Here is a 23,179-nt window from a genome sequence, read left to right as displayed (position 1 = left end):
TTTAAATTGCCCCGTTGTGGGACGAACCAAGGACTATCTTGGACGTGTTGATCTACAAGGTGCTTTGTCGCCACAAGATGGCGACAAAGACTTATAGAAATGTGGAATGACTTCGCAGCTGTCAACAGCGAGTCCACTCATTGAAGAAGGTAAATGTTGATCAGTTTACCATTAGCCTACGTATCTCATCTGCCTTGAGTTAAAGCGGTAAACTAATCTTTTATTAATTGCTGTTTAAAGATCGAATCTGTTGATTCATGTTATAGATGCGGCATGGATTGCCGACATGTCACCGATGAACAGCGTTGACATGTTTGCAGGTTTAACGCGGATATCACACTTTTTATTCAGTCTTCCTGTAGATCACAGCAGAGGATTTGACACGTGCTGCAATTGCACTGAGGTCTGCTCCTTGTCAGTAACATGTCTCTAACTCAATGGGTTTAGTCCCTGTGTTACCTGTTTTCTTCTTCTATATAAGTTGGCCAAAAAAGTTGCCCATACGCGGTTACAACTTAAACAAAAGACTTTAAAGTATTTTGTCGCCAGTTGCCTTTCCAGCTGTCCACTGCACGCGCGCGTGCCTCTAGGGTGGACACCTTCTGAGCGCGTGAAGTCCGTTCTTGAAGCGCGCGCTCACTCCTCACTTGTTCAGTGCAGTTGCGCCCTGAGTGACCGAGCAGCGCAGAATCTCCGCTCTGCTCCAGGATTCCCTGGGATAACTACGCACTTTATGCCAGGTATGTGTGCTCAGTTCATCGTTTAGTGTATGCAAATACGAAACGTCACTGTTTTGTTATAATTTTTGAACGAGTTGTTCGTTATGTTTGAGGAACTTGCTAACTTTTATCACCAAACTGGATAAATAGTCAAAAACGGCACATAGACTATAGAAGGTTCTCCCTGAATTTCTTAAATGGCTATGCATTTAAACGTTTTCTCTGTTTTGTGTGAAAGAGGTATCCATGTAATTACAGCCTCTTAAAACAGAACTCACATATTCCAATATGTACAAGGAAACTGTAATCTAGCCCACAAAACCAACCTGATTGACATTTTTGAAGCAGCCCTTCACCACAAATCATCTTTATCCCTTGAACCTCACACAGTGTCAGAGCTCAGAGTTTATTCAGTTTTTGCTCAAATTGGGTAACTCTGGGGTGTTTACTGTTAGATAAAAGGAAGTTTGGGTGGCTGCTTGTGAGAAGTTAAAATAGTGTGGACACCAGTACTTCCACTCTTCATGCTGGTAACTCACCACAGAGTATGATGTGAAGAAATCAAACACTGCATTATTGAAAAAGTGGAATTTAACAGAAAGTTGGTCAGCAGTCTTTAAAACGGAGACATCTTCTCAGCAAAAAATATTTATATATAGACAAAAAAGATGAAGTGAAATTGAATAGGTTATGCGCCTGGGGTTAAAGCAAATATGACTGCAACATGTAAGATCATTTGATATAAGTGTACTGAAAATCTGTAAATTTTTTGTTGGTGAGATCAAGGCTGTATGTCAAATTTTCTCCTAAAAGCACAGTATTCCTTTATTGAATGTGACTGATTTATTTTGAAATGCACATACAGGAAATCAGCTTTAGGACAAGGTAGGGTTGGATGTTCCCTTTATATGGCCTTTGTCTGGTCTGATTAGTTACAGTGTAGGAGGATGTAGGATGTCACACCTTCACCTTTCTTTAAATAATCAATATCTTTCACAACCCATTTCAGCTGTGATTGTATGAAGGCGGCTTCGTGGAATTTCGAAGGTGGAATTGAGGAAAAAGCACAATTAGGGTGTCCAAGGCCGGACTTCATCATCACTTCCTGTTTCTTTACGAGGTCAGTTCCTGTCTTTAGCCTCGGGGTTAGGCAGGAAGGAAGGGGGCGTGGAGCTGTATTTTCGTGGGGGGGGGGGGTTACAAATGGACATTGCCATCGTCATTCAGCTTTCCCACCAAACCAAGACAGTTAGATGCCTCTCTGTGATCCCTGATTTCAGCTCCCTTTGACAATGCAGAACTGAGAGTTTCAGCTGAACCTGTCACTTCAAGCCTAGGGTTAGAGGTTTGTGGTAACGGGTACAACTTGAGGAGCACTTCTTTTTGTTACCCCTGTAGGCACAAAAGCCACCATGCTTAAAAACAGGACTACACTTAAACGTCACTCAACTCCCTTAACTCAGTGTACGCCTTCCAACAAGCCACCTCAGTCCTCTGTATCTGGAGGATGTGGTGACTTCATGTGGAAACAGGACGTCCCGATGACCGAGACACCTTACTTTTCCATTGCCCCCCTCCCTCCCTATAGTTGCATATGTTTGTACTCTATGAGTGTGTGTGTTGTGCGTGTCAGGGTTCGGTGACAGCCTGCTTCCCATTGTCCTATCATTCCTGCTGCACTCACACTCTGCATCCTGTGCAGCTTCCTGCAGATGAGAGAGAGAGAAACAAAAAAGTGAATAAACTGATGGAGGAACATGAAACGAGGGAGAGGAGGATAGAGAAAGTCTTAATTAAAGTACAGAAAGTCTATATGAACAGTGTATGAGTGTGTTTGTGTGTGTTGCTTTGTGATTTTCTCCCCTCTGGGAGCAGCTTATCTGCAGTGCACTGTGCAGGAAAGGGTGTGTCCTCTGGATTTGGATGTTTGCAGGCTTGACGATGGAGGGTGAGGTTATTGTGATTTTATAACAGTGCGCTGAATGCATAGTAATGTTTGTAGCCTGGGACTCACTACCATTGACTGTTCAAATCCACAACAACTAAGTCATCTATTGATCAGAAAAAGTAAGACTGTACTTTAACTTCACCACTGTACTATGTTGAGATACTTGTAGTTCATATTTCTTTGATATTTCCATTATGTGCTGCTTTAAACTTCAACTTCACTAAATGAAAGAGTGAGATATTCTTTTTACCGCATTCATCAGACAGTAACAGTCACTGGTGGCTTTTAAAATTAAAATGTTATAACAAAAAACAATGAAAGGTGCATTAAATATAACCCATTGTTAAAAAAGTAAAGCTTCACGTTGACCAACTATAACATTGAAATATTGCCTGCATGCTTATGCATCAGTGATAATCATCTAAAAATGTAAAACCGAGAAGAGAAACTGTGCATCTTCATTAGCACTATTCCTTCTTGCTTACATTGGTACATTTAGCTGATAATGAACTTCTTTCACTTCAACAAACTGTCAGGGATTTTTATTTGGTTATGAAATGCTAGTGGTTGACCTATTAAGGCTAGTGACTCTTTCCGTATACTTATTTTTAATGCCTATAACAGGGTCAGTGACAGACGAAATAAATGTAAAGCACTCTGTTCAAACAGCCTTTGTTGATGTTTTATTTTTATTATTATTTTAACCATTATTATTTGAATCATTGCTTTAACATATATTTATCTTATTTAATTATTTATTTCTTGTATTCACCTCATCTTGTTAACGCTACCTTATTTTTAACTTTTCTTTCCACAATTACTTATTTTATTAATTTTACTGTATTGATTTTATTTTATTTTTAAGTATTTAATTTATAATCCTGCCTTTTATCATTTTACCATAGCTGTTGTCTTCTGTATCTCTGTTATTCTGTGAAGCACTTTGGGCTGCATGTTTTTAATGTATGAAAGGTGCTATATAAATAAAGTTGAGTTGAGTTGAGTTGAGTTAAGGTGAGGTTTGTCATCAGAAAACTCCACGTACTCATGTACAGGACCGGATCAGCATAGGGATAAGATGTTCCCGGAAATAAAATGTTCTCACAGCGTGACGAGTTTGAACTACTTGTATGGAGTGATGAAACCCCAATCAATTTGTGGGTTTTGAGGCTGATACTGATACAGGTTTCAGAAGAAAAAACTTACTTCCTTTATTAGGTAGGACAGCTGAAGGACAGGTAATGTGGGAAGTAGAGTTGATGATGACATACTGTGAAGAGGCTGTATATGGGGTGCATGCTTTACCCTGAGGAAAAGGGATTTGTAAGGAGAATACTTTATTGACATTGTACACTGATATAATAATGCAGAGGATCTTAGAAGACTGCTGTCTTAAAATGATAGCCTTATTAAAGAGTATGAAGTACTTTCATTCATTGTCAATCAAGTCCACCTTGCTAGCTGTGATCCTCTACATGTGCTGCTGACAGTGCTGAGAGTAATGACAGGGAGTTGACGCACGCTTGTTTGGAGATACTATGTGATCATTTGGGATGTATCATGTTAAGAAAGTAGCTAATACCCCAGTTGTTTAAAAAGAAATTGGAATTTGGTCTAACTGACGAGTCAGGAGGTAAAACAGTCACAGCTGAGCACTGTGTATTGAACACAGCTGAATACAGCGTCTGCGTGCCCATGGTGTCAAATTGGTTTGCAGAGTGTAGCTATTGTTAGCAGAGCTAGCACCACTAGCCTTTAGTCCTCTTCATAGGTTAGCGTCTGCATGCCTGAGCTGTGGTTATACACCGATTTAACCTGATGCAGCCGACATACAACTTTGTCTCCATTTTCTAGATAAAGAAGGTGCCAAACTGTGCTGTGCAATGTGATGCCATCTGACATCTGTGCCTCTTTACATCCAGGTATTATAGCATTATGGCAGCAGCCATTACACAGAACTTCAGGCATAGTTAGTAGCAGGTGGCTGAGTTACAACAATATAGGCCTAAAATAAAATTATTGTTGATCATTTGTTTGACCATTAGTTGACTAAAGTGCACATCACTAGTTACAATGCAATATCTAAATCAGGCCAAGCATTTTTTTACTGAAGTATTTATTCTGTAAAACTAAATTTCATATCAGGGGTGTCAAACATGCGGCCCGTGGGCCAAAACCGGCCTGCCAGACGTTCCAATCTGGCCCGCGGAACGGCTTTATAAAGTGGAAAAATTGCAGAGAAGACATTAACTGCAATTTTCAATAAAAATAACTACTATTTCAAATTTGTTCTCTGGGGGTCGCATAAAATCATAGTGCTGATTGAGGCGCCCAAAACTTTTTTACCCAAAGTGAGAAAATAGATAACTTGCTGTTTGCATAATCCGGTTGAGATTCATAAAGACTTTTTAAAGCACTATAAGATGATCCACTAACTACTAACACTAGCACTACACCCCTGTATACAACACTGTCCAGCAAGCAGACTGTTCATGCTGGAGCTGAGGGGTCCAGAATAGTCAACTTTACCTTCTTCATTATTTTAATCTATCTGTTCTTTTACAGTAAACATTACACTCTGTGTCAGGTGAATGGGTAACCTGTGTGTTTGGTGTGTTTGCAGCAGGTTTTAGGGCTTAGAAAAATATTCGTCCCACTATGAGACTCATCATGGCAAAAAAAACAACAGCTGGTTTTGTAAAAATATAGTAAATTAAATGTGAACATTTTCAGAATGTACTTTTTTTTGCACTAAAACAAAGGGAAACATTTTGAGTTTTCATTATTTATAGGTTATTATGTTATGATTTTACTGGTCTGGCCCACTTCAGATCAACTTGGGCTATATGTGGCCCCTGAGGTGAAATGAGATGGCACCCCTGGCCTATATCTTATATACCAATCTCGATATTATCAGACAGTTAATATTGGTAAATTGTCAGTCTCTGAGCTTAGCATCTGTTTCCAAGATGTCTACCTCCATCACAGCGGAATTCAGGTAAATGTTGGCTGCACACAACACTGAAGACAAAGTTAGTTAAGAACAAGTAGTTTGTCACCAGTGAATATTGTCGGTGAATTCTGAGTTGTCACTCACCTCCATTGTATTGTGACGGAGGCAGACTTTGAAATTCAGGTGAAAAAATATTTGCGTGTTTTATTATTACCCAGGGTAGATAATAAACTGTAAATGCTCAAATGTTTTTGTGATGGATGGAGAATCCTTGCAAATCTGTTGAGAACACCAACAATGCTGCTTGATATATTGAAATAAGAAGTATTAGTCTAAGCTTTAAAGGGTTGTTGCCACAGACAGACTCATGTGAAACCACAGTCCTCCCCACCAGAGGAAGCTGCTTCGGTTTCACACTTGTCTAATTACAGTATTTCTCTCTCTGTGAGATGCTATAAAAATTCTGCTGCGAAAGCCCCATCTGTAAAGTGAAATTGAATATCAGTACAACAAACAGAAGAAGCACTCATACTTCTGTTGAATGAATGCAAATTAAAAGTAGTTGTGTTGTTGATAACTGTGGCAAGAGGAGAGCTGTAATGGCAGTTGCATCATGCAGAAACAATGACAGTGCCACTTTGTTGTTGAAGCATATGGTTTTGCAACCAGTGGCAGAATAAAGAACCGTTTAAGAGCCCCTTTCACACACACACACACACACACACACACACACACACACACACACACACACACACACACACACACACACACACACACACACACACACACACACACACACACACACACACACACATAAAACCCTTACAATTTCAGGACAATTTCAGTACAACAAACAGAGTCAAGAGTTGCTGTTCACACATGCATCTCACAGCCCGAGATTAGGTTGGATCAGGTGATCTTGGACATACTCGCACGACTCCAAATCATCTAGTTGGTTTTGGTGAGGGAGGGCTCAGAGTAGAGGAGGAGGGATCTTCTGTTATGGTGATTTTTTGGGGGTTTATATTTCTGCAACATGTTTAAGGACTTCTCCATATGACACACTGCATAATGGCAGAAAAAATAAAACTGCTATGTCAGGTTACCAGTACAGAGCGTACAGCTATGAAACTTTATTAACATGAACAATGTCATACCACTGCAGTTTAAAATAATAATCTGCCCAGACTATTTCCTGCTGCAGTTACATATGACAGGTAAAGTGAGCATAAAATCAGAGTGAATAGATCCACAAATGCATTTCATCCGCACAATAATGGGACATGTTTAAGAGTGCAGTGCATATGCGAAAGGTTATAAAGTCGTGTGTGGGCAAAGCTTTTCAATGCAACACTGAATTCAGTTTTGTTTTCTATCTATGCAAATCACTTAAGCCTTGATTACCTAAAATTAATCATACACAAACTGTCTCTTGCCACAGAAAACTCTCAAAATTGATCATGGTCTGTTGCATACTGTTTCTAATTTCATTCTTGGTTTCAAGATGTAATGAAACTGTTCCTAAATTACTTTGTGTTGATAAGTGTCTATGCAGGCCTTTTATCACACCAACACACTTTAAAGGCAGAAAGAGAGAACCAAATATCACATATTGCTTCCACGCACAAACACGCACACATGCACAACACAAAGAACCCACAATAAGACTTCAAAAAGAACATAAAGAAGAACAAAAATAAGGCTTCATCATGCAGGATTATACGCAAAGTAACATATGTTACTTTGTGTGATGATGAAGCCTTATTTAGAAGCTTGTGGGTGAATGGCTGCATGTTTTTGCTTGATTAGCATGCTTGACTGGTGAAGCCTTGCTCATGTGGGCTTTCTGTTTTTCATCAGTGTTTCCTTTCAGAATAAACACCTCAGATAACCTGAATTATCAGGTGGCATTTATGAATTATAACAGTGTGTGCGCAGAGAGGAAGAGATTGAGAAAATTTGGTCAACAGGAACCCCAGCTGAGAACAATGGCTGTCCGGCAAACAGTCTACTGTGTGTGTGTGTGTGTGTGTGTGTGTGTGTGTGTGTGTGTGTGTGTGTGTGTGTGTGTGTGTGTGTGTGTGTGTGTGTGTGTGTGTGTGTGTGTGTGTGTGTGTGTGTGTGTGTATGTGTGTGTGTGTACACATGCACACTGTTATCTTACCGAAACTGTCTATAGTCATCTGCCAGTCTTAAAAAAGCAGAAAAAGAAGGGATGAACGACATGTTGAATATGAGATAACGATGAAAGGGAGGAGGCTTTTCTTCTGCTTCTTCTTTTTGAGTTTCATGACAGAAAAAAACACGGTCAGATTGGGGAAATATTAAAGGCTATGTTGGAGGGTGTGGGCACAGAGAGAGAATAACAGTAACAGAGAGGAAGATGTGTGTGCGTGTGTGGTTGATGGGGGTGTTTGTGGCCCTGCAGCTGCTTTTTGTGAGTATGTGTGGATGGACTGTGTCCTGTGTTTCCAGGAAAAGGGGGGAGCCATCAGAGGGTGGACAGGAAACTCAAACAGGGCTAACTTCCTTTAGCTCTCCTGATGGCCGACCTGATAGTACTTGTGTTTGCGCTTGTGCGAAAGTCACATTTTTCATGTTTTGACCCTCCTATGTAGTCTTTCAGAGCTTTTGTTGCCTCAAACCCTGAGAAGAATTTCTGTGAATTTGTGATGGCGCTGTTCACTGAGAGCTCTCGTGTGTCTTTCATAAAGTGCTTTACCTTTGCTGAGTTTTTGTTGTCACTCCCTGCCGTAACCTGTATTGTTCTTTCTGTGTGCAACTTCCCTCACATTCCTCAGTAGGTGGGGAGGCTGCGGCCTGGAGTTTAGACAACTTGAAAGGTTGACAGTTGAATCCAGAGGCCAATTTACACAATTTTTTTGGATTCAAATGTAAGGTTTTTTTGGAGGCTGAAAGATTGTGGTATTTTTTAAAACTGTATTAGGTGAAATTTCACAAAATATTTGGCCCATCCAATGCAGTTTTTTAGAAACAGTAAAATAAATAAAATATATTACATTTCTGAAAATAACCATCAAGTTTGACTTAAGATCTCAATTGTATTGGTTAATTTGTGAAAAAAATGTTTACAATATGACATCATGACATTGCTTTTTTGTCCAACTGACAATTTTAACCCTAAGGGGATTTAGTTTCTCATCACAAAAGACCAAGGGAGGGGCGCTGGTGGCCTAGCGGTCTAAGCGCCCCACGTATAGAGGCTACAGTCCTCGTCGTAGAGGCGTAAGCATGAAAACTACTTTTCTGTTTATTTTCTTCAGTTGAGGTTGTATGAAGTACTTGTCAATAGTGAGTGTACTACCCGGTCCCAGGTACACAAGGGACGCTGGTCATCTTGGCCCCTTTCTTGAGAGATGGGATAGAGAATTGGAACAGAGGCTTGGCTATCAACTGCAGCAAACAGGGTAAATGCTACTACATAATTTAACTGAGTTTAAGAAGCCCTCACCCAAACTTTAATGACAGAGCATACAGTAAGTGTATTCTCTATTTAGAAAACTTTTAGCACTTTTTCATCAGAGAGCCCATTTGGTTTTGAACTACTTGCTGACACATGTATTCCTCCACCTGCTGCGGCACTAAAAAAAGTAAGGCGCTAAACATTTTGGGAAAATGGAGCATAAACTTACAACATTCAATCTGACATTTTGAAAATGTGCTGAATTACATAGCAGAGTTGACATCTTCTGTAGCGGTTGATAGCTGTGTTGGTCCACTGGCTTGTTTCTCAATAAAGGGACACAAGCTGGCCAGGATACCCTGAAGGTCAGTCACTATACCTCATACAACCCCACCTCAACAAACAGCAGTTTTTTAGGGGAGGATTTTACAATGGTGATGTGATTTTTCGTATATGTTGTATATGTTATTAAGTTATATACCTACTTTACTTACATTTTTTTGAAAAATGTCCACCCATTCCTCTTGAGGAACAAGAGATAAACTGGACTATATATGAGAGGGCGAGAGAGGACTTAAGCAAACTGTGTACTTCAGCTGGGCTAATGTTGCAACTGGCTGTTTCAGCTACATGTTTTGATTGAGAGATACCTATTAGCAGTGGCTACATAATGTACATGAGTAGGGCGGCAAAGGAGTGGTAAGTTTCTGGTAAATTTCCATGGGAAGTTAAGCTTGGGAATTTGGGAAATATTCCAAATTGGAAACTTTCCATGGGAATCAATGTGAATTAACTGGGATTTGAGGGTAATTTAATGGAAATGTATCATATCCAAGCATAAATATTTGTTTTGTTATAAGCAGACATCAATACAAAATAATACAATTGAAACAGGTTTTTTTGTAAGTAGAACTTTATCAAGTGTTAAATATTTTATTGAACAATCAATTATTTCATTGAAGAACAAAAACATGAATGTTGAGTTAAATATTACTCTTCCCCTGTCCCAACCCATTCAAAAATTAACAAAATAAATTCCCAACAAAGTCCCATTCAAAATGTTAAATGAAAAAGCATCTTCCCTTAAGCTTCTCAAGCCTAGCCTCTGCAGGATTCTAGAAATCATCTGTGCATGCGATGGAGGAATGCACAGTGCATGTAGGGGGCATGGTCTCAATAGCCCTGCAGTAAGCAGGGTGCTATGTGCATGTGATTGAGGAATAGCATAGATATTAAACTGTACTTGCATGAAATATGGTTGTGTTAGTCAGGATTATGCTGAAATATATTTTTCCCAATTATATTTAAGTTCCCTATTAAGAGCCAACCTTCAATTTAGTAAATTCCTGGTTTATTCACGTTAATTCCCATGGAAAGTTTCCAACTTTGAAAATTCCAGGAATTTTGCAACCCTATACATAAGTGAGCTTAAATCTGCTACTAGGTAGGCTATGTGGCAGTTAGCAGGGGCTAGCTGTCTCCCACCTACTTTGTGTTTCAGTTTAGCTAAGCTACTGGCTTCAAAATTTACATAAATACGTTGAACGTAGTTTTATACTTTCTGTCCACTGACAAGAATTTTTTTTTCCCTCAAAATTACCAAGCTAGTTTTCCTATTAAGCTTTTGCTTTAAGCTAGGAGCTCCAAATGAAGTCAACTTAGCATTAGATAAAAGTCCATTAAATAAAAAAAACATCCATGTGTATGACTACGTGAAAGCTGCCGTGAACTCAATCAAAATGTTCTACAGTGTTCTCTGTATGTTATTTCCTCTCGAAACTGGCACCAGCTTTTGCTTTGTCAACACGAGTTCAAACAATGAGGCTTGATCAAAAACTGGAAGTCAGAACTGTCTACATGAAGACTTTGTGAAACACACGTCATGCTGTCAGTGACTGTCACTGTGTGTCAGTTAGGCCTGTTTAATGATCACATTTACAGGTAGATTTCACCACAACACCCACCCACACACACACACATGCACGTATAGACACCAAACCTTCTCTCTCTCTCTCACACACACACACACACACACACACACACAAACGTATAGACACCAACCCTCACAGACTCAGCTGCTGGCCAGACCAAATGACTGAGGACACTCTTGAAACTGCACAGCAGAAAGGGAAGTGGCTAACCTCACATCTCTCTTTGTCTTTCCCTGTCTCGAACTGTCTGTTTTTTTCTTACTTCTCTGTCTCCTCGCGTCTCCCTTCACGCGTCTCTTTATTCACGCTTTACCGCTCTTGAGCCTTTCTCTCACACTCTCTATCACCTCCTCCATCTCCGCTTCTCTGCCACTCATCCTGTCCTGCCCCGCTCCCTCATTCCAGCCTTCGTCACTCACCTTTTCCCTTTTTTTTTTCAGTGGCGATGGTGATTGACAGATGATCTGACAGAGGAAGACATCAGGTGAGAAAAAAGTTAACTTCTTCCTCCCACCTTAACTTCAACTGCCCCTCCTCTTCCTCTCCCCTTCTCTGGGGAAGTAAAGTTTTTTATTTGAAATTTTTAACTTCTCTCTTAGCTCAGCTCTTCAAACCCTGGATGATCTTTTTCACACTAGGTGACCCCTGTGCAATGTTGATGTGTTCACTTTCTATCTACCTGTGTTTCAAAAGTCAGGCTGCTTAGACCAATATAAGGGTAAACCTAACTTAGAGTAAAACTGTTATCGACCTATATAAATTGTTGGATATTTTCACAACACACAAGAGTCTTGTGTTTTTTTTAAAGGAATGGTTCTGTATAATTTTGAAAATAACAGAAGTCATAGGTACATTACACATGAAGTTTGTCAACTCAGAATGAGAAAACTCTTTTGGACGATGCTCGGAGAGGGGAGGAGCTTTCAAAAATATAAAAAAGAAGGAAGCAAGCAAAACCAATAGACTATTAAATATGGACGTAGTATCCATGACGTCACCCGTCAGTTTCTGAAGTGCTGTTTTGAGGCCAATCGACGACGGCAGCCATATTGCTGATGACGAGCGGTTGTGACATAAAGAGGTGGGCTTTGAGCCTCCTAGCCAACAGCTACAGTGTTCCCGCCTGTCAATCAAGCTGTGCCTCTCATTGGAAGACTCGTAATCTCAATATCTTCGAAATGCCGCGTTAGAAAAAAAATTCAGCCCCCTACGGTGTGTGTCGATCGAGAAATTAGCTATCCAGTCTACACTCGTCTTTTGTACCAGGCTGTAAACATGTTTATTTCTGCTGTAAAGATAGTCTTTTTTGAATTGGTGTGTATGTGGTTTCAGGTACTTCGGGAGCCAGCCTCAAGCAGATTCTCGATGAACTGCAGTTTTTAGCACTTCCGCATTGGACTCATATTTTTAGACCGGAGGTTGCCTCTTGGAAAAACCCTGATGATGTCATTGTGATGTCACCAAGGTTATCAAGGCTTTGGCTTGAGACCAAGACATAATTGATGAAAATTAGGTGTGAAGTTTGGAATATATTGTTGTTTGTTAGGCAGTGGTAATCTGAGGAACAAAGTTGTCAGGTTGCATTGTGGGAAATGTATGATCTGGCCTTTTTGCTTCCACACTCCACTTAAGGACAATTTATTAATTTTTTGGCCTGGACTGCAGGGGCATGGTCAGAGTGGTGACCAGGGATGGCACTGCCCCCCTCCCTTGACATTGTATTGACCACCCCAGCTGCTACCCCAATGTCGTAAGCTATGATTGGCTATTTGCCTGGTCAGAGACAGAACTTAAAATCCACAATTTGGGCACAACAAAAAGGCAGTGGGTTTCCTTGTAATTAAATGTAGCACATTTTCATTTGTTTGTGCCTCAGATGTGACTTTAGAACAAACAGCTTCTTTTGAGCCCTAAAATAATCAAGCCAAGAAGATTTATGTGTGGCCACTGTTTTATGTGTATGATTTTTATTAAAAGAATTATCCACAGGAATATTACAACTGTATGTTACTTTGATGATAGTTGTTAATAGTGAAGACAGAGAGGGCAAATAGTATTGATTTTTATATGTATGCACAGATACCCTGGCCACCCCTGCTTATGTCAATTGATCATCTCCATTCAAAAACGTGTGGACATGCCCCTGCTCTACTGCTCCAATTTTAGCCACAGTTTGAATGAAAGTCAACCTGTACACACATGGTTAACTTTGCTTACAATGTTCCTTACTTTTAATCTGAACTAACCTTTTTGTTATCTCTGTGAGCAATCACATTGTTTCACAGGATTACTTGACTCTACCAGCTAACTCTGCCTGTTTTCACAGACTCCGTCTCTGCGCTGGTTATTATGGGGTGTGTCTGTTGCAAGCACAAAAAGTCTGCCAAAGAAGCAGCAACAATAGCAGCAGCAGACATTGCAGATCTGTCTCCTAGCAACATAGATGGAGGGTTGTCCATAAGTCAAGGCCGTTACTGCCCCGACCCCACTCAGACCATCCCGGATTTCAACAAGGGCTTTTCCTCCAGCGCCATCTTCACCAACACCAATGCAAACCAGCGGCCCGGAGGTACACTCTGTCAAATACAGTAGGACTGTGTGTGTGTGTAATACTATGTAGTTAGAATTTCAAAATAAACGTAACACTTCTTTTAGTTACACATGTTTCTATTCCAAGGTAAGATTTTACTCACAAGTTATGTCTGTGTATTATTGAGTCTTCCCTCTGCTTCTGACCCTGAATTAATCTCTTTTGTACTCATCTAAAAAAGTGATCAGGGACGAAAGCCTTCATTGGAAAAAACTGCAGTGTTGTATTTGTCAGATATATGGACAACATCAAAAAGATTACAAACTAGATGTTTGAGAGATTGTATTTTTTATTTTTATTTTTTCAAGTCATATTTTTTGCTTTTTTGCCTTTATGTTATAGGACAGCTGAAGAGAGATAGGAAATGTTGGGAGTAGAGAGCGGGGAAAGACATGCAGGAAATGGTCGACTGGCCGGGAATTGAACCGGCGACCACTGCGACGAGGACTATAGCCTCTGTATGTGGGGCGTTTAGACCGCTAGGCCACCAGCGCCCCGAGAGATTGTGTTTTGAGATATTTTTGCAAAAAGACCGGATTAGACCAAAAAGAAAATCCCACCCATGAAATACACATACATCCTGAAACAGCATCATTATTGAATTGGCCGTAGTGTGGGCCACAAATAAACAAAAATGTTACATCAAAATGTTTGACGAAGAAGTGACATGTTTTCATTTTTTTTAATTCAACCTGAGGCTAATATGAAATTTCAGTTGTCTCATTTGTCAAATGTAAAGGCAATATTTCTTCCTTACTGAGACGCTGTAAAGGCGAAGTACGTCTCATTTTAACTGCAGCTGAACCAATAAATGTAATGAATTTTGCCCTCTATTGGCTCTGGAGATGTACCAAGATGGTACCTCTTCACAGTTAATATGAAACAGAAGAGTACTTACTCCAAATTATTTTAATTAACAGTATTTTGAGGTATTTGAGGATTTTCTTAAGACATGTAAATAGTCTGACCTGTTCCTCAGATCTTTCACAACAGTACTGCAAGTGATGCTAAGGCTGTTAAAACTCAGTGGTATGAACTTGTCTTTGTCTTTGCATGAACACACATGTAGGTGGAGGAGTCACTCTTTTTATAGCTCTATATGACTACGACGCTCGCACTGAAGACGACCTCACGTTTCAGAAAGGAGAGAAATTTCAGATCATCAACAACACGTATGTACACATGGTCACAAATGAAGCTGTATGTTTAAGAACTTTAGAACTTTTTTAGGAATTGTTGCACAAAAGATAGTCGATACGATTTTTTTACACGAGGAGCTGAGTAACGGACTTGATCTTCATGTGATCGAAGTCAAATGTGTTAAATAAGATGAGTTATTACTCTAAGTGGTTATTAGTTTTTTGCAACCATTAAATGCCACAAGCTGCAAGTTAATATCACCCACTAGCACGGAGAATTGCTGCTGGTCCAACATGGTCCATGTCCTACTTCTGAAACCATTTATCTTTTTTAAAATCATTACTTTTATAAGCAGTTTGATATTTTGTGTTTGATTTTGCAGAGAAGGCGATTGGTGGGAGGCCCGCTCATTGGACACAGGCCTCTCAGGTTACATCCCCTCCAATTACGTAGCTCCTGTTGACTCCATACAGGCTGAAGAGTGAGGAGACACACACACACACACACACTCATACACAGCAATTAATCTACGTACATTGTTCTGATGGTTTAATCTGAACTATTCCTGAACCTGTTCACATGAAGTTTAAGATTCAGGTCAAATGATGTGAGGTGTTGCAGTGATAACCTAATGTGTTGTTATCATCGCAACAGATGGTATTTTGGTAAGATGGGGAGGAAGGATGCTGAGAGACAGCTGCTGGGCCAGGGCAACCAGAGGGGTACTTTCCTCATACGAGAGAGCGAGACAACCAAAGGTAAGTAGATCACAAACCATCAAAGAAACAGACTTACACAAACTTTTGGTAGAGGCTCACTGCTCTAACTAGTGACAAACACTCAGTTTTTATCTCTCTTTTTTGTCGAATCACCTTTGACTCCGTTTCCAGGCGCTTACTCCCTGTCTATCCGCGACTGGGACGACAACAAGGGAGAACACGTGAAGCATTATAAGATCCGTAAACTAGACAATGGTGGCTACTACATCACCACTAGGTCACAGTTTGACACAGTGCCGCAGCTGGTAGAGCACTACACAGGTAACACACACACACACGCACACACACACACAGCATGCACACACACACACACACACACACACACACACACACACACACACACACACACACACACACACACACACACACACACACACACACACACACACACACTCCAATTCATGTTCTCTTTTCTCTGTTTTATTTTCTTATTTTCGCTTTTCAGCTCAGGAGCTCTTGCTTACATAAACTCAATTTAAAAATGTGCTTTCGTTTTTTGACAATGTTTTTCTACACAGCTGTAAAGAAGAACACAATTCTTATCTCTGTCATCAATTCAAACTTTATCTATACTGTTGACTACTGTGTAATGAGTACTTAACTATAAATAAGTAGGTTTTGTGCTACTTTTATTGGAAATTTCAGAATAGTTTCTGCCGTTTCCAAATATATGTTTACAACATAAATGTAAAACTACTAAATAACCCTTCTTAACCTAACAGTGAAATAAGGCGTATGTATCAATGCATAACAAATTATCTTGTACTTCAACATTTTCTTGATTTTAGAGGAATACTTCTTAGAGAATACTTCCTTCACCAGTTACTAGAAGTGAGAGTTTTTTTGACTTATTCACAGTTGTTTTAACAAGTCAGGTTCACACCCTCCACTTCCTCTGCTCCCTTACAGTGTAAATCTGCCCCCTAGTGGTGATCAAATAATCAGTCTGCAGGTGGTGTCTTTACATCTCGGGTTCATCCGAAGCAAACTCATTCACCTCTTAAAGACAGAGTTTATTAGTTTTTCTTGTAAATTATGTGACGTGCTGCTCAGATTGTTTGCTCATGTGGGTTTTGCAGCGTTTTCTCTCTGCTCTTCTGTGTATGTTTTTGATTAACTCGTCAGTTGCACAAGTGCATAAGCAACCTGCCTTGTTCTGTCTTTATCTCTCTGTATGCCACTTCTGCTCTCTGCTTTCTCTCCCTCTCTTGTTTCCTCTTTTCTTCGCCTGTCTGTTTGTCTCCTCTCTCACTCAGAGAGAGCGGCAGGGCTGTGCTGCCGTTTGATTGGCAGTTGCAAGCGGGGTATGCCTAAGCTGGCCGACTTATCAGTGAAGACCAAGGATATGTGGGAGATTCCCCGCGAATCCCTGCAGCTGATTAAGAAACTTGGCAACGGCCAGTTTGGAGAAGTCTGGATGGGTAGGAAGGGTTGGGTTGAGTTGCAGTGGGAGGAAGGTGACATCTGGAGCACACCTGGATAAAAAGAAGTATTAGAAGATGAGCAGGTACATTTAAATCTGGGTTGTTTTCTGTTCACAAGAACATCAGAAAATGCTTTGGGTGTAAAGAAACAAACACTTTCACAAACACCCTGTAAAGCCCTGTTCATCTGCCCGAGTCTGTCTACCTGCAGTGATATGCCTCAAGGATTGGGCCACACAAATACAGAACACACACACACACACACACACACATACACATACACACACACACACACTAGAAAAACTGCAGCAAATCCTTAATAAATCCCTGTATGTGATAACAATTACACAGAGGCAGCATCTTATGAATAAAAATGTGTGTTTCTTTAACATCCAGGTGTGCCAAGTTGAGCCCCTCCTCCCCTACTGTAGCATGTGCATGTTTCATCATCTCACCTCATCTCTTTATCATCCCCCACCCATCTTTTTTCCATCTTTCCACCCTCCACTTCACCCTCTTCCTCTATTCATCCCCCACTTTACTCTTTCCTTTCTCCCTGAATCCAACCTCCTGATACCATTCCCTCCGATAGGCAGCAATGATGGGCTGTGTTATTACCTGACCAAGCCCTGTCCAAACAGCACCCCGCTCACCTTGGGCCTTGGGCGGGACGCCTGGGAGGTGTCTAGAGAGACGCTGTCCATGCAAACCAAGCTGGGACAGGGCTGCTTTGGGGACGTTTGGATGGGTGAGAGTGACAACCTCTGATGTCCTCTAGAGGCTTAGAGGCAGAATTGTCCGTCTGGTATCGTCCTGTGTTATGTCTGATACTGTCCCTGTGAAAGGAGCTCAGTCTAAGACCAGGGGTGACCTGGCTGACTTCCTTGGCTGTGGTTTGCGGTCAACAGAAATTAGGTGTCTTATTTGAGTTCTAACAGATATGCAGCCAGACCAGATTACTACAAAATATTTAATCTTTTAACCCTGTTGTGCATTCCAGTGAAAAAGGGTCTTTCACAAAATAAATAAAGCTCAAACTTAGTGTGACCAAAAGCTGTCATGGCAAAGCAGTCAAAACTCATATTCCCTTCTGGAACCACACACCTGATCTAGGCAGTAATCTTCCTACCTATTTTAATTGTAGCTGTGGCCTCACAGCAACACGCACCAGACATGTTTTGTTGGTAGAACCAAATATTTGGCCTTGGCTGAGCATTTATTTCAGTGTTTGGAGGTAAAGTCTTTAGCCCAGGATATCCCCAAAATGCTTCTCCAAATACATTTATGACCAAGTTATGTTAATACTGTCCTGAAGTTCCTCAGACCACACTAAGTGTGTTACTTTTTGTTGCTTTATTTCTCCCAACAGTGTGTAACAACATTAGTGAGCAAGGAAAAAATGATATATAAACACTACAGAAAGAATAACCTTAAATTTCTTAATACTGAATCAGATATTTTTCAGTTTCAGGGATTTCGACTGAACACAGAACCCTGATATAGCCTACAGTTGTTGGGTTTCTGAGCCATACAGACTTTACTTCTGGAGCCCAAAAGCTTCGTCTGTCCGTGTAACTAAGTTGCAACTGGGGTTACTGTATGACGAGTAAACCTCCCCCTTCTTCCCCCCACCAACATCACCCATCTCATTTTGTGCATGCTCTTAAGAATAACTATCATCAGCATGCATCAGAAGTTTGATACCACATTGTTACCGCCTACATATTGTGTGTTGTTTGTTGTGTTTTACAGCCATTACCTTGTCAGTATGCCTGAAATTGGTTTGTCTGCCTGCACGGTGAGTCTCTGTGTGTCAGTATATTATGTGTGCACTCACATCCTCTTGTCTGTATGCCAGGCATGTGGAACGGTACCACCAAGGTAGCGGTGAAGACTCTGAAGCCAGGAACCATGTCCCCTGAGGCCTTCCTGGAGGAGGCTCAGATCATGAAGAGACTCCGCCACGACAAGCTGGTGCAGCTCTACGCAGTCGTTTCTGAGGAGCCAATCTACATTATCACCGAGTTCATGAGCCAAGGTACCTGGAGCACACTATAGATACAGTGTTAGCCATCACTCATGGATAGGAACCTCCCTGATGCATAGCTCATAAAACTGTGAGAGTGCATACCATCATCAAGATTGCAGCTCTCCTTCTTCTATAAGTGCACAGAATTAATTGAAAAAAATGTTATGAAAATTATAAAGGTATGAAAATGTTTTGCCTTCTTTTTTATTCACAGCCTGATTGCTTTCAAATACAAATAATGATTATCATGGGAAATCTGGTGGGTCGCTAATAAAGGTTCTATCTTTTTATTTAAGTCTTTAATCTGAAAACAAATTCTAGATCTTGACCAAAACTAAATATATGTCACTTGTTTCTTGGCTTCTTTCTGTATTTACAAACATTATTTTAAATTAAATTACTGACATATACTGCTCAGTACTGAACACATAAACAAAGCAAACTCCCAAAAAGCAGCCCAAACAGTCAAGACATTCAACTCAAATTTAAATTTTGGCAATTCTGGTCGAAGGATGTTACATTGAATAGGGAGATATTTCATAATTTGGAAGACCAAAGTTCAAGCCCCATGCCGCCTTCTTGGGCAAAACTCTGAATTCCATCCATCCAAGAAATCCTTTTTCTTTCTCTGAGCATGACCTTTGACCTCTGTGTTGAGATGGCCAGAGGGCAGGTGAAACATTCATTCAGTGGCCACATAAAAAATAAGAGGTTAGCATTTCAGACAACTAAAATGTATCACTGTTTGGATTTACAAAAATACATTGTATCTTAGAATCATTTAATTTCATATCTATTTGGACACTTTAGCAGGAAACACGAGTCAACTTCAAGAGGCATTAGGAGCTGATCGTGATGCTTCCATTTTGTGTTTTCAGGAAGTTTGTTGGACTTCTTAAAAGATGGTGAGGGTCAGAGTCTGAAGCTGCCCCTGCTGGTAGACATGGCTGCACAGGTGAGTTCAACTAAAACACACAAATATGAATAAATAAACACACCATTAGAAAGTTTAACTTTCGGAGCACTTTTTATCTGTTTTTGTTCACAGATTGCATCTGGAATGGCGTACATCGAAAGGATGAACTACATCCATCGGGACCTGCGAGCAGCGAACATCCTTGTTGGGGACAATCTGGTGTGCAAGATCGCTGACTTTGGCCTGGCTCGGCTCATTGAGGACAACGAGTACACTGCCAGACAAGGTAAGAGCGTGTTATATTAAGTACATGTGCGTGTGTGTGCGGGTGCAAATCAAAGAGAGCGGAGGAGAGCCATGCTTGCACAATGTGATGATTAAGAGTGTCTGCCTCTGCCTCCATGCCTATATTTTTATACATAACCTATCCTAATTATATGATTATGCGTCTTCACTGTGTTGCCATGGTTTCAGGGGCGAAGTTCCCCATCAAGTGGACGGCGCCAGAAGCAGCGCTGTACGGACGCTTTACCATCAAGTCAGATGTCTGGAGCTTTGGCATCCTGCTAACTGAGCTCATCACTAAGGGACGGGTGCCATACCCAGGTACTGTGTGACACCTGCTGTTTTTAGTGTTTCATAATCTAACACAGTTAGCATCCTCTGCAGTGATTACTCTCCATGTTTAGTTTATAACCACTGTAAAATGTACACAATGAATAAAGTTTTACTTAAATTTGCGCACTGTATTAAATCAGAAGGTGAGTTTAGAGCCTTAGTGCCTGGATTAAAACTAGTTATACAGAAAGGTGGGGCATTCTTATCCACCGCCAGCTTGCTGCACAAATGATCCTTCATAATGCCTTTTCTTGAATAAATTTTTTCTTTACCGCGCACTGTTAAGAAATAGGATTGAATATGAATTGATTTAATGAGGGATTCAAGTCTCTTCTAGAGTAGTTCATGTGGTTCATGAGGAAGACAGCTGCAACAGATGCAAGCAAAACACAAGTGAACGTAGAAAGCAAACTTACATCGGGTAACATAAAGTAAAGAGAAAACTTAAAGATTACAAATCGCATTAAATGATTATGATGCTATAAGACATGGCAAATTATAGCAATGAATATACCATAACAAATACCATGAAAACATGGGTATAGTGAAATCAAATTCATAAAGTACTCACTTTGAAAACACTTTACAAACCTCCCGGCATACTTAACACTAATGGTCTGGATTGTTGCTAGTCTGTTGCTGTTTTAATTTTGACTAAAGCTAAATATGAACATGTTGCTGTGTGCTTAAAATAATCTACTTTACACACTTTAACAGGATCTGCTGTCAAAATGAAAAGCCCTGAGTAATGCAAGAAACAAATAAATTACATATAGATGACTCAGTTGTTTTTTTTTAGACATGAGACATGAGACATGAGACATGTTTTGTGTTTAGATTAGTTTTATCCTTGAAGACTTTGAATCCTCTATTTAAACGCTTGACCTTTTACGAAAATGTCCCAAATGAATACTGACGTCTCTTTATGTCCTACAAAAGCAAAACAGACCATCAGCGAGAAAACTGATAATGAAATTGAGAAGTTTTAAAGTTAGTGCTGCGTAAAACAGGCAGAGTTTGCATTATGTTGACAATACGTCATCTTTTCATTGCAATAGCCAACACTCTGTGTGATTCTTACAGCACTCTTGTTTTTCCCCTTTCTCTTATTTCCAATATGTGTTGTTTTTTATTTTTCTTGTATTTTTAATCCTTTCTCGTCCCCTGCACCCACATTCCCCCTCCCTCCCCCTCCTTCCAGGCATGAACAACCGTGAAGTTCTGGAGCAGGTGGAGAGGGGCTACAGGATGCCCTGCGCCCCAGGGTGCCCCACCTCGCTCCATGAACTGATGCTGCAGTGCTGGAGGCGCGAGGCTGACGAGAGACACACGTTTGAGTACCTGCAGTCCTTCCTTGAGGATTATTTCACCGCCACAGAGCCGCAGTATCAGCCGGGAGATAACCTGTGACCACACACAAACACACACGGGGGACAGATGTGGAGCAATAAAAGGACAAACAACCATTACACACATATTAAATTACATATCATTGCATTGTTTGATTGTTTATACAGTTTCCTCCCTTTGGTTGTGAACCACTGCAAACCGTTCAGGACAAATCACTCCACCATGTTGAGGTGAAAGTCGGAGCTCTGCTTGTCAGGCCTTGCAGTAATGTTGCTTTACTCTGTAGCCATGACAACAAGGAACTGAAAGAAGATGTAGATGGTTGTGTTGAGGTGGGGGGAAGTCAGTTTGGTACATGATGTGTTCAGTTTCCATGTATGTTCAGATCTTTTGATGTCTGTAACTGAGAAAATAATTATTAGCCATTTGTTGAACTAAGATAAAAAAAAAAGTCCAAAGGGTTTCAGACTACAGTTTAAACAACATCTTTCAAAAAAATGTAAAATGAAGCTGGTGAACCTGCATTGTAACTGAGGACATTATGCACACAAACACAGACTCCCCATGTCCATCTTAAAGGATGCGCTCAATTTAAACAATGCACCAACATGTGCCTTAAAGTGGTCAAATAAAGGGCTGTTTTAGATTAAAATACCTTTAGTTCAGTCTGAGAGATGATAAGGAATGCTCTTTGTTTGACTGTTAATGTTAATAACAATTTTGTATGAACTGTCTCATTTGTTGTTTTAATTTAACTCAGACATATCTGAGCATCACAAAGATTCCTATATTGATTAAGCATGTATAGCAAACAGTTTCCATCTGTTAGGAGGCCAGGGAGAAATGTTGAATACAAAGGGGAACATCAATGTCTGTAGACTTTGGAAAGTAAGTGTTTTAAATGTTTGTGTAACCTTCATGTTGATATTCCCCTGTCACATTATTATAATAAAGCCATCTTTTTCGGGTTGAGATGTGTCTCTGATTTTAATTGCATTTGTAAATGTTTTGGTTGGTGTTTCTTTTTAATTTTTGTTAATGACAGGTGAAAAATATTTGAAGTAAAAGAATAAAGGATAAATGACCATTTTCTTCATTTTAGCTTTACAGTTTTATCTATTTCCTGAAGTTAACCTTTAAGACTTGTGTGACCATATATTCCTATTTGAAAATATTTCAAATTTCTGTAACGAATTTAATTTTAAAGTCAAACTTTTAAATGGAAAATTTGTGTGGATCTAACTTAGAAATCAATTATATCAGGCTTCAAGTCGTAGCTTATGAAATAAGTTGTAGCAATAGGTTTTAAAAATAAAATGTCATTGTATATCTATGGGCGACTGGCATTCTGGCACCAG

At 40.1% G+C, this 23,179-nt stretch overlaps 1 protein-coding gene across 6 annotated transcripts; it reads left to right on the top strand.

The window, feature by feature from the left end:
* The first annotated feature begins 194 nt into the window (after window positions 1–194).
* On the top strand, window positions 195–22,793 carry yrk (Yes-related kinase). 6 transcript variants are annotated; one of them, XM_034705251.1, is made up of 15 exons: window positions 195–740; window positions 1,729–1,839; window positions 11,416–11,459; window positions 13,302–13,544; window positions 14,635–14,737; window positions 15,088–15,186; window positions 15,360–15,463; window positions 15,596–15,745; window positions 16,741–16,905; window positions 17,501–17,656; window positions 18,767–18,946; window positions 19,816–19,892; window positions 19,986–20,139; window positions 20,328–20,459; window positions 21,673–22,793. In XM_034705251.1, exons 4-15 carry the CDS (start codon window positions 13,325–13,327, stop codon window positions 21,879–21,881), a joined length of 1,749 nt encoding a protein of 582 aa, XP_034561142.1. In that variant the 5' UTR covers window positions 195–740; window positions 1,729–1,839; window positions 11,416–11,459; window positions 13,302–13,324; the 3' UTR covers window positions 21,882–22,793. The 6 variants fall into 6 exon arrangements, with proteins under 6 accessions (XP_034561142.1, XP_034561144.1, XP_034561146.1 ...); XM_034705253.1 differs by lacking the exon at window positions 1,729–1,839; XM_034705255.1 differs by lacking the exon at window positions 17,501–17,656 and having other exon boundaries at window positions 196–740.
* The last annotated feature ends 386 nt before the right edge of the window (window positions 22,794–23,179 follow it).

Source organism: Notolabrus celidotus, chromosome 16 (assembly GCF_009762535.1).
Source record: "Notolabrus celidotus isolate fNotCel1 chromosome 16, fNotCel1.pri, whole genome shotgun sequence".
Taxonomy (NCBI): domain Eukaryota; kingdom Metazoa; phylum Chordata; class Actinopteri; order Labriformes; family Labridae; genus Notolabrus; species Notolabrus celidotus.
Note: the sequence above shows the minus strand (reverse complement) of the source record. Positions and strands in the feature narration are given on the sequence as shown.